The sequence below is a fragment of the Solenopsis invicta genome, unplaced genomic scaffold (assembly GCF_016802725.1).
Source record: "Solenopsis invicta isolate M01_SB unplaced genomic scaffold, UNIL_Sinv_3.0 scaffold_38, whole genome shotgun sequence".
NCBI classification, from domain to species: domain Eukaryota; kingdom Metazoa; phylum Arthropoda; class Insecta; order Hymenoptera; family Formicidae; genus Solenopsis; species Solenopsis invicta.
This window is the reverse complement of record NW_024105284.1, coordinates 807673-821907: the sequence shown is the minus strand read 5'-3', so window position 1 is coordinate 821907 and position 14235 is coordinate 807673. Positions and strand designations below refer to the sequence as shown.

Here is a 14235-nt window from a genome sequence, read left to right as displayed (position 1 = left end):
TTTGTTCAAAAAGATTAAATAAAGATTAAAGATTTAACATTTATTAACTCAATTAAACATTTATGTACAAGATTTAATAACAATACAAATTGTTATTTTTACATGTAAAAATATAAAATTTTATGTGAAACAGCGAACCACATACACATCACATTTGAAAAAAAAATGAGAGCAAAATTCGTCTCGAGGTTACAACAATTGGTTCCCACAAGTTTCACTGAAGTGCGATTTAAGAAGACGGTCACGATGGCGTCTAGATATAATGCCTGTGGCCGCACTCGACTCACGAGAAAATCCCTCGCGGCATGGCCACCTAGTAGAAGCCGCGCAAGCCGCAAAAGCGCGAAAACTGGCGTCGCGAAAAAACTTTGAGACCATAGACATAGGCTACGTTCCGTTTCATGCATGATGCGCATAATGTATCATTTTGTCCTTGTTTAACATTTGGGGAATTACAAGGATAAAATGATGTCTCATGCGCATTATGCGTGAAACGGAACGTAGCCATAGTACAAAGTCTATGTTTGAGACTCAAAACCAAAGCAAATCGCTCAATTTTCGAGAGCACCGTAATGTTTTTACGTGTAAAATAACTACTAATAATTGAATGTCTTGGATTTTAACCGTATTCGGTATTTCTGAAATGATTTATAAATCATTTTTTATTTTGATAATTTATAAATCGTTTTTCATTTCATAAATAATATACGTTTTCAATAAACCTTTAATTAGCTATACGGAATGTGTATAAAATACGTTTATTATTCGTTTAAATATTGCTGCAATAAAAACGTATAAATATAATTTACGCTTAAACTTTAATTAACATAATTAAAGTATATTATACCTGGGGGTCTATCATGTAACATTTCCCCTAGGGCGGAAACGTGAAAAGTGAAAAGTTTCACGTGAACTGCACGATCATGTACGATTCCACGGAATCATGTAACTCACTCATGAGCGGAAATATGAACTTTTTCACGTGAACTTTTTCGCCATCAGCCGTGATGGCGAAAAGGTGAAAATTTAGGGAATTAATAAATTGTATGTATTTTGAAATAAGAATGAAAGTGTGGTAACAGTTTGAAGAGGTATTATTGAAGAGGTTAACCTTTTTGGTATTGCATTGCGTTGATAGGATAAAGTAATACTTACATAAATAAAAATAATGCTTTTGTGATGTAATTAGATTTGATATTTATATTTGACAAATTGATATTTTGATAATTATATAGAATGAGGTTTCATCAAATGCAAATTTAGATAAAAATATACTTTAAACGCGTTTTGATACACAATGATATAAGAAAGGTGCGTCTTGTGAAATAGAATATTAATCAATCATGTAAGTGTTTATAACTTATAAATTTGGAAAATACATGTGTGAGCGGAGAATTCAGTTTTGATCAAGGTCGTATTCTAAATTATTCAATATTTTTTAATTAAACAAAGTTAAATTTAATGACTAATGAAATTAATTTACTTTAAAATTTGCACACATAAAAAACTAATTAAAATTAATTTTGAAAAACAATGTTTGAATTAAATTACAATGTAATTTTGAGTATTAGATTACTACATAATAAAATAGTTGTTACAATATATGGATCATTAAAAATAAATGTAATATATATTATATTTGTAAATTAAGTTTATGCAATATAACTAAGAAATATTGCTATTTATTTATGAATATTTTTTTTACAATTTTTTTTATATAATAAAATTTTTACAGTAGAAGTTATACTGTAAAAGCAGGTAGAAACTTTTTTCACGATCGCTTGATAGTTGCAATGATAGAGACTCTAATGGTGAATTTCGGAACCTAAACTAAACTTCCGCGCATTATTCATACATAATCGCTATGTGTGAAAAGATTCACGTGAACTCTCTATGAGTGAAAAATGAAAAATGAAAAGTGAAAAGTGAAACGTGAAAAGTGAAAAGTGAAACGTGAAAAGTTCCACGTGAAATTACATGATTGACCCCCTGGATATTAAATCCTATTTTTGATACGTTATTTACATGAACAACTTTTACAAATCATAAACGTATTTAAGGAACGTTTAATTAGTATATGATAGTATTTTATAGTATTTTTATACGTGTTATAAATGTAAATACATTTCTGGCATTTTATAAACCATTTTTCAACGTATAAAATACTTTCCGTATTATATATACGTAATAAAAACGATTATTATAAACGTATATTGCACTAACGTATAAAAACCGTTTTACCTATATACATATCTGCCACATACCTATATCTGTTTTATACCATACTTGCGTTTAATAAACGTATAAATTTAAATAATCTAGTTCTTATTGGGTTTATTGTGAATAGTCGACTAATAATCATTTATATATTAACTATTAAAAGTAGTGTGCTGGTGATTATTCCAAATAACCTGATTATGAAATTAATAATTACCTATTCAAAAACTATTAGGAAATGATTATTGCAAATAATCTAATCATTAAATGCTACATAATCACTATTAGAGAATGAATAATCACTATCGTAAGTCAATATAGTGATTATTGCCTTTCCAATAGTTCATTTCCGTAAGAGTTGTGGACCGTTCGATCGGATTACGACGCGAGTTTCTCACTTGAGAATAATTACAATTAAAAAAAAAGAAAAGAAAATAAAAGGGGAAAGGGACGGAGTGAATGTTGAGAGACTTACTGTTTGGGAAATCCTTGAGCCAACTCTGTAGTGGAACTCGTGTAGTGGTTAGGAAATTCCTAGGTCGGACCCGTGAAAGATCTGCTCACAGTAACTGAGTGGATCCGCGACAGTCGTCTACGGTGGTGGACGGTGAGCACGGTTCCAGATGTGATATGATGTTCTCACTCGCGAAAGAATTAATTATGGTCATCGTTTCGTTAATATGCAAGTGCTTGCAAAAAATTTGAAATGTTGCAACTGCATGAGGGTTCTCAGTTTACAAAATATTGTAGCTGAAAAACGTTCAGGCCTTTATTCAATTCTAACAATTGTTTGCGAAGAGTGTAAGACCCAAACTACAGTTAGCACAGGAAAGATGCAAATGCATAATGGTCACAAGTATGCAGAAAGCAACTTATTACTTGTACTGGGTAAGTTTTAAATTCAATAATATTATTCAATGAGGACGATACAATTATAATATATACTATATATATAATTGTAATGCTTTTTTGTAGGTGCGATACACAGTGGCGTTGGTTATACTGGGTTGAAAAAATTATTAGCCTGTATAGATATCCCAGGTATTTCAAGTGATTTATACAAGCGATACGAAAAAATAGTAGGAGACTCGATAAAAAAGAGTGCAAAAGACAGCTGCAAGAAAGCTGCTGATGAAGAACGCCGCCTAGTGATTGAGAATATGAAAAAGCTGTGTGAAGAGTTGTAAGGAGTTATTTTAGTATTTACTATAAATTTTGATTAAATATCAGTCAATTAAATCAAGATTGAAAATATGGAACGTTAATTTTAAATAAAAATATTAAATTAAAAAATACTTTTGATTAAATAACTATATAGAACTGACAAAATAAACATGACCACAGACATAAACATTGAATATTTTTCCATAGTAATGAATTGTATATTGATAATTAGTAGGTTTCGAAACTTGCATTAGATATTAAACAATAGGCACAAAATATGTGTTTACGTCTACAAATCAGGGGATGTTCGGAATAAGGATCTAAGTCAATTTCGCGACCTCTAAAATACGTAACAATTGACTCAGTCGGAGGCCAGCTCAAAATCTTAGGTCCTTATTTTACGCACCTCCTCAAATTTATACAGAACACAATATTTTCGACTGCGTAACACTATTTCTGAAAAAATGTGTAAGGGTTTTATTTTAATAATTGAATGTAATTTTTTATCTCTACGTACAATGTACATTATTTGTATTTTTTATTCTTTAAAAAAATTTCTAATTGGTTTCTAATAAAATCATGGATTATTTTGTTTTAATTTCTTCTTATTATAGGCCAGTTGAAGTTGTAAAAGACTATCCTCACCTAAACTTGCTTCAATCCTACAATGATCCCAATATTCCATCTTGTTCACGACAGACGAATGAAAATTCGACCGATATGACGTTTTATTCGAAATTAACAGACATTGTAAATATCATCGTATCTTACGACATGGGCTGGAGCAACGGAAGAAGTTATGACAGCTTGAACGGTTATGCCACAATTGTAGGATTTTTAACAAAAAAATTTTAGATTATGCCACTCGAAATCGTAAATGCACAATGTGCGATAAGGGTCACAGCAAAGAAGACCACGACTGTCGACTCAATTTCCAGGGGAGTGCGAAGGCTATGGAGGCGGACACTAGCGTTCAACTTATTAAAAAAAGCAATATTTTAAAAGAAGTTGGTTTAAACGTTCGTGTTATCATCGGAGACGAAGATAGCTCGACAATTGCGGCAGTATGCAAAGAAAGCGGTGAAACCGTTCACAAATTAGCGGATAAAAATCATTTAGTCAAACATTTTACGAATGAATTGTACGAACTTACCAAAAATGCAAACAATTAAATAAACAAGGTGTGATAAGCCACGTAAAAAAATGTTTTACGTATGCAATTGCGCAGAATAAAGGCCAGACTACGCAACTAGCTGATATATTAAGAAGTATACCAGATCATTTGTATGGTCAACACAAAAATTGTAAGGAATGGTGTAGTCGCCAGAAAAATTTGACAAAACAAACAGTTAAACTAACTGACGAAACACTGTTAAACGAATTAAAAATAATATTTGATAAATATGCAAATAACGCGCAAAAATTTTCAATGGCGGCATCTAGTCAGAGCAATAAAAGTGTCAATAATATAATCGCTCACAAAGCACCAAAAAATGTTTGCCTTAGTAAAAGCGCTGCTTGCGATTTTCGTGTTGCTAGTGCTGTATGCACTAAAAATGATGGTGAATGTAGCATTTGAAAAAAAAATTAAATCTTTTATCCGGTCAACACACATCTATTTACGCACGAGGAAGCGATCAGAAACGAGAACGAAAAGCACGTTTAGCTTTGACAAAAGTTAAAAAATTACGTCGGCATGAATTAAAGGTGCAAAGAGAAGTCTTGAGAAAAAAGAAAGAAAAAGTGGAGGATGTTCAATACTTCCCAAACTGTGGAATCAATCAAGATTTTAATTCAAGTGTACACACTGTAGATTTTATATCTCTCAATGAAAGCAAAATGGTATTTTTTAATTTAGAAACTTCAGGTCTTAATGCAACGGCTGATATATTGCAAATTGCTGCAAAATCGGGCAATTACATTTTTAATGTTTACATTGAACCATTGCAAGAAATATGTACAAGCGCAACAAAAATTACTGGATTGCACAGCATTGGTCCGAAATTATATTATCATAATAAGCTACTAGAGACATGCACTCAAGAAAACGCATTGCAAGCTTTTAATTTATTTTTAAAGAAACTTGCGACTCGCTGTCTGCTAGTGGCACATAATGCGTCTTTTGATATACCACGACTCCTCAGGCTTATTTTAAAACACGATATGATAGAGCCATTCTATGTAATATCTGGCTTTTCCGATAGCCTTGCAGTTTTAAAAAAAGCATTACCCGATCGAAAAGGACCAGGTAAATTCAAACTATCAACGTTGTACAATGATTTTCTTACAACCGATGATGTCGACGATAGCGACAAAATGTTTCACAATGCCGAGTTTGACGTTGTGGCATTAGAAAAGCTTGTACTTCACTTTCAAGTTGAAGAGAAGCTTTTTTTGCATGCAAAAACGCTTCAAGTAAGCTTCACAGAACTTGAAAAAAAACAGTAAAATAAATATAAGCTTGCAGGAACTAAGCAGTTTCAAAAATATTATATCGCGAGACGTTTTAAAAAAAATTGCTATAGCCGGATTTACAAGTGCTTCACTTATAGCAGTTTATAAAAGTGCAGGAAAGGCTAAATAGAATTATTATCTGAAAAAGTCGATGGAAAAGCACGAGTGACTAAAAATAAGAAAGTATTGAATAAAATTATTCATCATATCGTTAGTCTTCTTTAGGATATTTGGTTCAATACTTGTCAGATTTTATAGTTGCGTTATATAATTTATAATTATTATGTGATATTTGTTATTTGAAGTTACGCTTTATTACGTTAAGGTTACGCTTTGTTACGTTAAGTAAAGAATTACTACTATAAATATACGTTTAAAAATAATATAATTGATTTTCAAATTTCATTTATTTCGCATAATCGTTTTCCTTTCCGATCCAAATAAAAAGCCGCGCTACTGTTACTACGCACATGTGCTGCGCGCGCGGCGTTGCCGCGTCTCAGCGGTGGCTCTCCTTCCATGCGACGACTCGCTTCGAAGTGCTGTCGGAAACACCATTTCGAACTTCGATAATTCAACAACGGTACCGCTACGAATCTCCGTTTTTTTTTATGTTGTTTATAGCATCGCCCTGCATCATATCCTACTTTTTCAGAAAAATCGTATAGATATCACAGTCGCTATGAATTAAAATGTCACTTCAGCGCACGCTTGGGCTATACCTTACATGTTAAAAGCTGCAACTTTGAAAATTAATAACTCGAATTCGGTACCGCTATGTTTCCTGGAATTTAGGGGATATATCGATAATGATTAATAGCATGCAGTTTAAATTTAAAGCATTTTGTATAGAAATCGATTAGCCGGTGAACGTCCTTAATGTTTGCCGATGGAGTTTTATACGTTTTCGGGATCGAGCAACGTGTTACCTCGAAAGGCTCCCATAAATTATTTTTTGTGTCAACGAGTTTATTTGTTCAGCTAATAAGACGATTTCCGATGACGTTATTATTTGACACTTCTTAATAATTTATGGTGCTTTGATTTGTGACATTTCTTTTATAATTTATGATATTTTGATTTTTATGACATTTCTCTTATAATTTATGGTGTTTTGATTTTTGTGACATTTTTACTCGCCTCTGTGGCCTATTTTATGTCTCACTGTATTCCCGGAAATCGAAGTGAGATTAAGTGGGTCATCGTTGCTCGGCCTCCGTCGTATAGTGTATCCGTCGTCAAAAGAAAAGAATCTTACGTCGCCGGACGTAACAATAACATAGTATATAAGTTTTTTTTTTACTTTATATTTTATACTTTTTTGTAGAATTTTATTTTAATGTAAAATAAAATGAATAATTTGTCCTTAGTTGCACTTCAATTTTTCTGTAAACTTGTTTTCTTATATTTTTATTTTGCTGTAACTCGCAAGCGCACTATGACATCAGTGTGTGAACACGTATCTTCTGGAATTGAACTTATATCACTTGCACGCGTAAGACAAACATGCATGCGAGCGATATGAGTTGCAAATGAGGACACATCTGCGTGCGTTATGAGGGTTATGCGCATGCGAGTACTCGCACGTGTGCGGGAACAGTGCGATCATTGTGCGCGCATTTTGTTATCTGGGTATATGTGCATTCTTATCTCAAAGTTTGTTTTCTGATTCTCTTTATGGGATGGAATCCGATAGCGCATGGTGCGATAGCCCACCAACCTATCATCTTGACTTATCTAACTCAACCAACGGAAAAACTCTAGGCATTGGCCGCTGTGAGTGTTAAGCCCGTATTAGATTACGCATTGAAGATTGAGATTGAAGATTAAATATTGAAATTTGACCAATCAAAACAAGGAAATTTTAACTTTTTATATTTTGATTGGCCAAAGCTCAATCTTTAATCTTCAATCTTCAATTTTCAATGCATAGTCTGATACGGGCTTTAGTGTACTATCGGTCCCGTGTGCTATTGGGATTCGTCTCTCTTTATGTATAATACATTTATAATAAACGTTGTTCTGTGACACTATTAACTCCGTGATTCACTCGTATCCTGCGATTATATCTTTGAAAACATCTGCATGACCAACAAATAACAAAATTTGTCATAATCATAACATTTTTTGCGCAACGTGTCCGAGCGCGCATCGTCTTATGGTGACCATGAAATCTTGACACTCAGTTATGTGAAACAAGAAATCCAAAAAGATTCTTAATCTACAGATGTTTGATTATCGTTGGGATTAGAATTATTAAAATCGAACTATTTTTAAAATAATTATTATGCATGTAAAAATAAATTTAAAAAAATCACTCATAATTTCTAATGCTTTTTTATCATTTTATGTCCTGCGTATTAGCGTATATTAAAAATTTTTTAGGTTATGTATGTACATGCTTGTGCCCACATAATACATGGATGTCCCCGGACGTCCAATACATGTCCACAAAAGTCCTTGTAATGTCCTAGTATCTTGTACGACTATAGGACGTTCCAAAGACGTCCGAAGGACATCCTGGTTTATCATAGCTGCAGTATGACGTTTGTAGGATATCTATAGGACATATTTAGGATGGTTCGTAATATTTAACATATTATGTATACATACATAATAAATATGTATTCGAAAATTGCGTTGTTCTTTATATTAAATAAGACATTTTGAAGATGTTCTAAGGACGTCCTTTAAATCTCTAGCAGATATTGGTGGTACATTCCAAAAAAGTCCGCTATATACATATATGTCAATGAAGTTGAGTATTTTTATAATTATCATCATTATCATTATTATTATAACACAAGAATTTTATAAATTATAAAATTATAAAGATAATTTTTCGTGTTAAAAAATATTTAACAAAAGATATATTTAACCATATATAAACATAAACTACAAATTTTGATAATATGAGAAGCTTTAATATACAGTATATAGCTTTTTAATAAAATATATTATTCGTTAATATTTAATATTTCATTATATATAATATTTAAATTACGTAATATTTAATACATATGTATAATACTATAACGATTAATTTAATATGCTATTTAATGGCTATTTTATTTGTGAGGAAAATCCTACTCAAAATATAAATAAATAATAACGTATATTATATCAAGTAAAATTTTTCTCAGAAAAAACGTTTTGGAACGTAAACTTAAAATATAAAGAAAGTAATTATATCTAGCAGCAAGGTATATATATTTGATTTACAGAATCATATCTGTTTACATGATTCTGTGAATCAAATACATGTATACATTAAAATTCGATTTAATTATAATTTATGAAATCCTGTAATTTCGGATTGAAATGAATTTAACAAGTGAGTGCTGGCACCACCGCTAGGCGGCCACGCCGCGAGAGATCTTCTCGTGAGTCGAATGCGGCCACGGGCGTTATATCTAGGCGCCACCGCGGCCGACTCCCAGCTCATAACTTCAGTAAGACTTTTAGGAGTTGTTTGTTGAAATCTCGAGACGAATACTCGCTCTCAGTCTTTTCAAATGTGACGTGTGTGTGGAACGCTGTTCCACATAAATTTTTATAATTTTTACATGTAAATAACAATTTGTATTGTTATTTAATCTTGTACAAAAATTAAATATTTAATTCAAATTTAATCTTTTTTTAGTCCTTTTTAACGAAAGGGATACAAGAAATATTTTTTTGTAAATTAAAACATTTATAACGTTTTATATTAATGTATTCTGTTTTAATAAATCTATCTGGGTTCCGATTTTACAATATTTTCAATCTGTCTTAAGGCTCCTGACTCCTCAGCCGAGAACTCCGCGTTGACGGTAGCGACATTTCGTCGCGGACAAAATTAGAACTAATACACGTGAAACGTGACAGATTGACGATGAAATGTTATCGTGCATGTCATTTTGTTATTATGTGTTTCATTGTAAAAACATGACTTGTCTCGTATTTACCAAATTCGTAAAAATGGACCGCGAGTAAAGTTTCTTTGAATTTTATACATAAAAGTACATTTTCCACTCCTTTTAATAGCTATCCGTGTGTTTTCCTGTCTGAATAGACGTCACTTTACATGCTTTTTACGACTATTTACTGACTGCTAGGCGAAAAAAGGATAGTCGTGACCGATATTTAGAAGTGTTTTAAAGCCATCTGATTAGTCTGTTTTATCCAAATTGGCATTATTTAGAAATGGCACGTCGGACAAAATTATGTGCCCATGTGTTTTCCTGTTTCAATTGCTTCACTTTACATGCTTTTTACAACTATTTACTGATTGTTAAGCGGAAAAAGGATAGTCGTGACCGATATTTAGAAGTGTTTTAAAGTCATCTGCTTAGTTTGTTTTATCCAAATTGGCTTTATTTACAAATGGCATGTCGGACAAAATTACGTGTCATTTCATGCAATTTCTCGCTTCTGACGTCACGACTATCCTTCGACTATCCCACGACTTCAATATGGCCGCGGCGAGTACTCAGGAGCCTTAAGGAGGTGGCCAAAGATGTAGAAAAATATATAGATTATTTTAGAATGCCACATCAACTATTTGAAACACTATTGGCATTAGTTGGACCTATTATTGCTAAACAAAACGTTATTCGCGAACCTGTTTACGTTAACATTTTGCACAAAATATGAATAAAATTTACTTATTGTTGAGCTTAGAGATAGCCTAGGGAGAAATGATAATGGAATCAACGTCGAATTAACTGAAAATTCTATTATTAGTTCTCACTGGAAATGATGCTCAGTATCAGAGAAAATATATATATGTCATTAAAAATTCTAATAATTTTTATTCTTACAAATTTTTGTTGAAGGTTGTCCATTTTTATTACACATACATAAATACACGCACACAACAAGTAACCAGCGTAACCGATAAGCCTAGCGCATAAAATAAAAACTTGCGGATAAAATTCGGCGGAACGGACATAAAACTGATCGGACCAATCACGAGTTTTCCGCCAATTCCGCATTCCTTGTAGAAAAATACTATTAAGCACACTAGTGCACAATAGTATTTTGAAGTACTACGGCATTATTGCACCACTATACTACTGCACTGAACACTTTTGCACTTTCTTTACAAAAAAATTCACATATGTGAAAAAAGTTATGGACAGTTTATTAAAAGTCTTGTGCCGCAAAAAAATTTATGAAAATCAGCTTTTTTCCGCCGATTACATGATCTTTCCCTCTTAAATGTAAAACGCATAGTGAATATAATATTTTATGTCTTATTTGTATCTATGGTGCGTTTCGTTTAATATTTATTTCTAATTTTTTGTCTGTCTGATATTTAATCCATACAATACATAAATTTGCAGCAATTAACATTCCAACGTTATAGCAAGGTTGCTGCAATATTGCTGCAAGTATTCCTCCATTGCTGTACACTGTGTAATGTTTTGCTGCAATATTGTTGCAAGTACTCATCCATTGTACGCACAGCATAATATTGCATAAACGTTATATTACAATGTTGCTGCAACATTAGTTTATGATCAAAATATATTTTTACTAACTATGAGATTTAACAAATATTACAAAAATTAAAGATGGAAAGAAATATTTTCCGAATATTTGATTAATTTTATGTAATGTTTAATAAAAATTCTTCAAACAAAGGATTACCTGATAAAAAATGCCGTTAATTCCATCCATTTCTATCGCATGGCGTTTGTCATTCGTCAATGCTCGTTTAACGGAATTCAATTCAAGTGATCCTTGTTATTTTACACATAAAAATATATTACGGTGCTCTTGAAAATCGAGCGATTTACTTTGGTTTTGAGTCTCAAAGCTTTTTCGCGACGCCAGTCTTCGCACCTTCGCGGCTTGCGCGGTTTGCGCGGCTTCCGCTAGGTGGTCACGCCGCGGGGGATCTTCTCGTGAGTCGAGTGCGGCCACAGACGTTATATCTACGCGCCATCGCGACCGTCTTTGCAAATCGCACTTCAGTGAAACTTTTGGGAACTGATTGTTGTAACCTCAAGACAAATAGTTACTCTCGTTTTTTTTTTTCAAATGTGACGTGTATGTGAAACGCTGTTCCACATAAAATTTTATATTTTTACATGTAAATAACAATTTATATTGTTATTAAATCTTATATATAAATGTTTAATTCAGATTTAATTTTTTTTAAATCCTTTTGAACGAAAAGAAAAAAATATTTTTTATTACGTTTAAATTATTGATTTATGTATCAATATGTATTTTATACGACTATATATAATCGTAGTGACTATTGGGTTCAAATAATTTTTCAATAGTTCTGTGTAAATAGTTCATCCCAATAATCTGTGAAAAAACTATGACAAATAATCCAATAGTTTTATTAATAGCTTTACTAATAGTTACAATAGTCCGTTTTCATACGGGAATGCAGAAAAACCGAAAAGAAAAGCAGTTTTGTACCATTTCTCTGTAATTTCTCTGTTAATTTTTCTGCGATCTTATCACACATTTGTTTGCAATTTCTACGCAAAGCGGCCCAATTTTAAGACTTACAGCACAAAAATATGTAAAAAAATTGCATACAAATTTGCGTAGAAACAACAGAGAAATATTTTTGCCAGGGTGAACACGAAAGTTCTGTATTTCTCGTAACTAATTTAAAAAATCATAGAACAGAATGAATGCGCTTCATTATGTTATTTTATTTTTGTCTTGACAAGAATATTTTTTGAAAGGATCTCCAAAATTGAACTTTAGATTGAAAAAGATGAAACAATTTTAACATCAATTTTAATATAAATTTTAATTGAATTTAAAATTTGAATTTTTATGCCTACTTTTATATTAAAATTATGCTAAAATTTTTAAAAAATTTTTCTGTTAATTGCCTAGCAATTTAATCACATATTTTTGCGTGTAGTTTTAAAGGCTCGGGAAAAAAACCCGTTTTTTTCAATTTTTCCGCGGATTTTTTCGGTTTTTTCCCAAGGGTAGAAAAATTCATCAGAAAAATTCAAAAAGTACCAAAGTTTTCATGATTTCTTAATTTTAGTTTGCCATACTTATTTTCGAATCCGGAGTTTGCCATACTTCGTGAGATAGCTCAATTTTCTGTCTTATTACTTTCATACTAATTAAAGTTTTTAAGTTTGTATTATAAAAATTAAAAGTATGTAGTCTAAATTCAATGTTCATAAGATAATAGCAGGTCGAGAAAATAATTTGAATTTAAAGTAATTACATTTATATAACAAAATATGTAGGAAAAAATAAACTATAAAACGAGACTACACTTCAGTTCATTAAACCGGAATATAGAGAACTAAAGTTAGAAATAACTACAGAATAGTCCATACAAAATTATATTAATTTAGTCTCTGTCTTTAAGTTTTTCTCAGACAGCATAAGAGAAAGAACGTTGGCTCTATGAGCTTGTGCGAGCAGTCGGTAAGCCATTTTTTGTAATCTCTTATGGTAAAATTTCTTATGGCAATTGGGAAAATTATGATTCACATGTCTAGAGCTAATGCTGAGTTCATTTTATATGTATATATCTTCACAATAACCGCTTGTGCAGAGAATATGTACAAAGTGCAGTTATACATTTTAACTCTACTATGTTATTACTGGAAGTTTAGATTATGTTCTACTATAAAAGTAGAAGGAGAAATAAAAATTTTAACAAAAAAATAAGATTACATAACTTCCAGGATCATATTAATGTGATGAAAGACATTAAAAATTAAGTAACATGTCATTTATATAGTAAAAGCAGCAATTTTTTGCAAAAAAGCAATTTTTCCGAAAAAAAACGGAAATTTTTTCGGTTTTTTTGCGCAATTTTTGCGCAAAATAGCCATTTTTTAGATAAATACCAGAGAAATGTGTAGAGAAATGGCAGAAAAATATTTTCGCTTAGGTTGACTGAGGCCGGTATTCATAGTCGATTCTTATTTCAAGATCGTCTTAAGTAACGTCTTAAGATGCTAATACAGCTCTCTGATTGGTTGATGGCATCTTAAGGTAATACTTAAGATGATCTTAAATATAAGAATCGACTATGAATACCGGCCTGAGTATTGTATATGTGTTTTACATTTATTGTGGTTCTTAAGAAAGATCGCAATTACTCACCATGCATAATTTTATGCATTAATAAATTGCATGTCTAGGCTGCATTCTAAAATTCATTGCAAATACTGAAAATTTATAATTTACATTATACTATAGATATTATATTATAGATTTTTAGTACTCTGATGAAAAATGAAACGCACCTCTAGTTGAAATATCAGAACACAGCTTCAAATGGATATTTACGTCCCCGAGTGTATAATCGATCTTGAATGCCGTGCCGTGCTCCGCCGGTCGCAGAACGTGGCCTAGAGTTTACGATTGTGACGATGGCGCTCGGGCGGAGTCGGGCGCGCCTTCGGTGAC

At 31.8% G+C, this 14235-nt stretch overlaps 1 protein-coding gene across 1 annotated transcript; it reads left to right on the top strand.

Moving 5' to 3' along the window:
• Nucleotides 1–5220: 5220 nt before the first annotated feature.
• LOC120359947 (DNA polymerase III PolC-type-like) lies at nucleotides 5221–6060 on the top strand. The gene is made up of 2 exons (XM_039459425.1): nucleotides 5221–5800; nucleotides 5966–6060. Exons 1-2 carry the CDS (start codon nucleotides 5221–5223, stop codon nucleotides 6058–6060), a joined length of 675 nt encoding a protein of 224 aa, XP_039315359.1.
• The last annotated feature ends 8175 nt before the right edge of the window (nucleotides 6061–14235 follow it).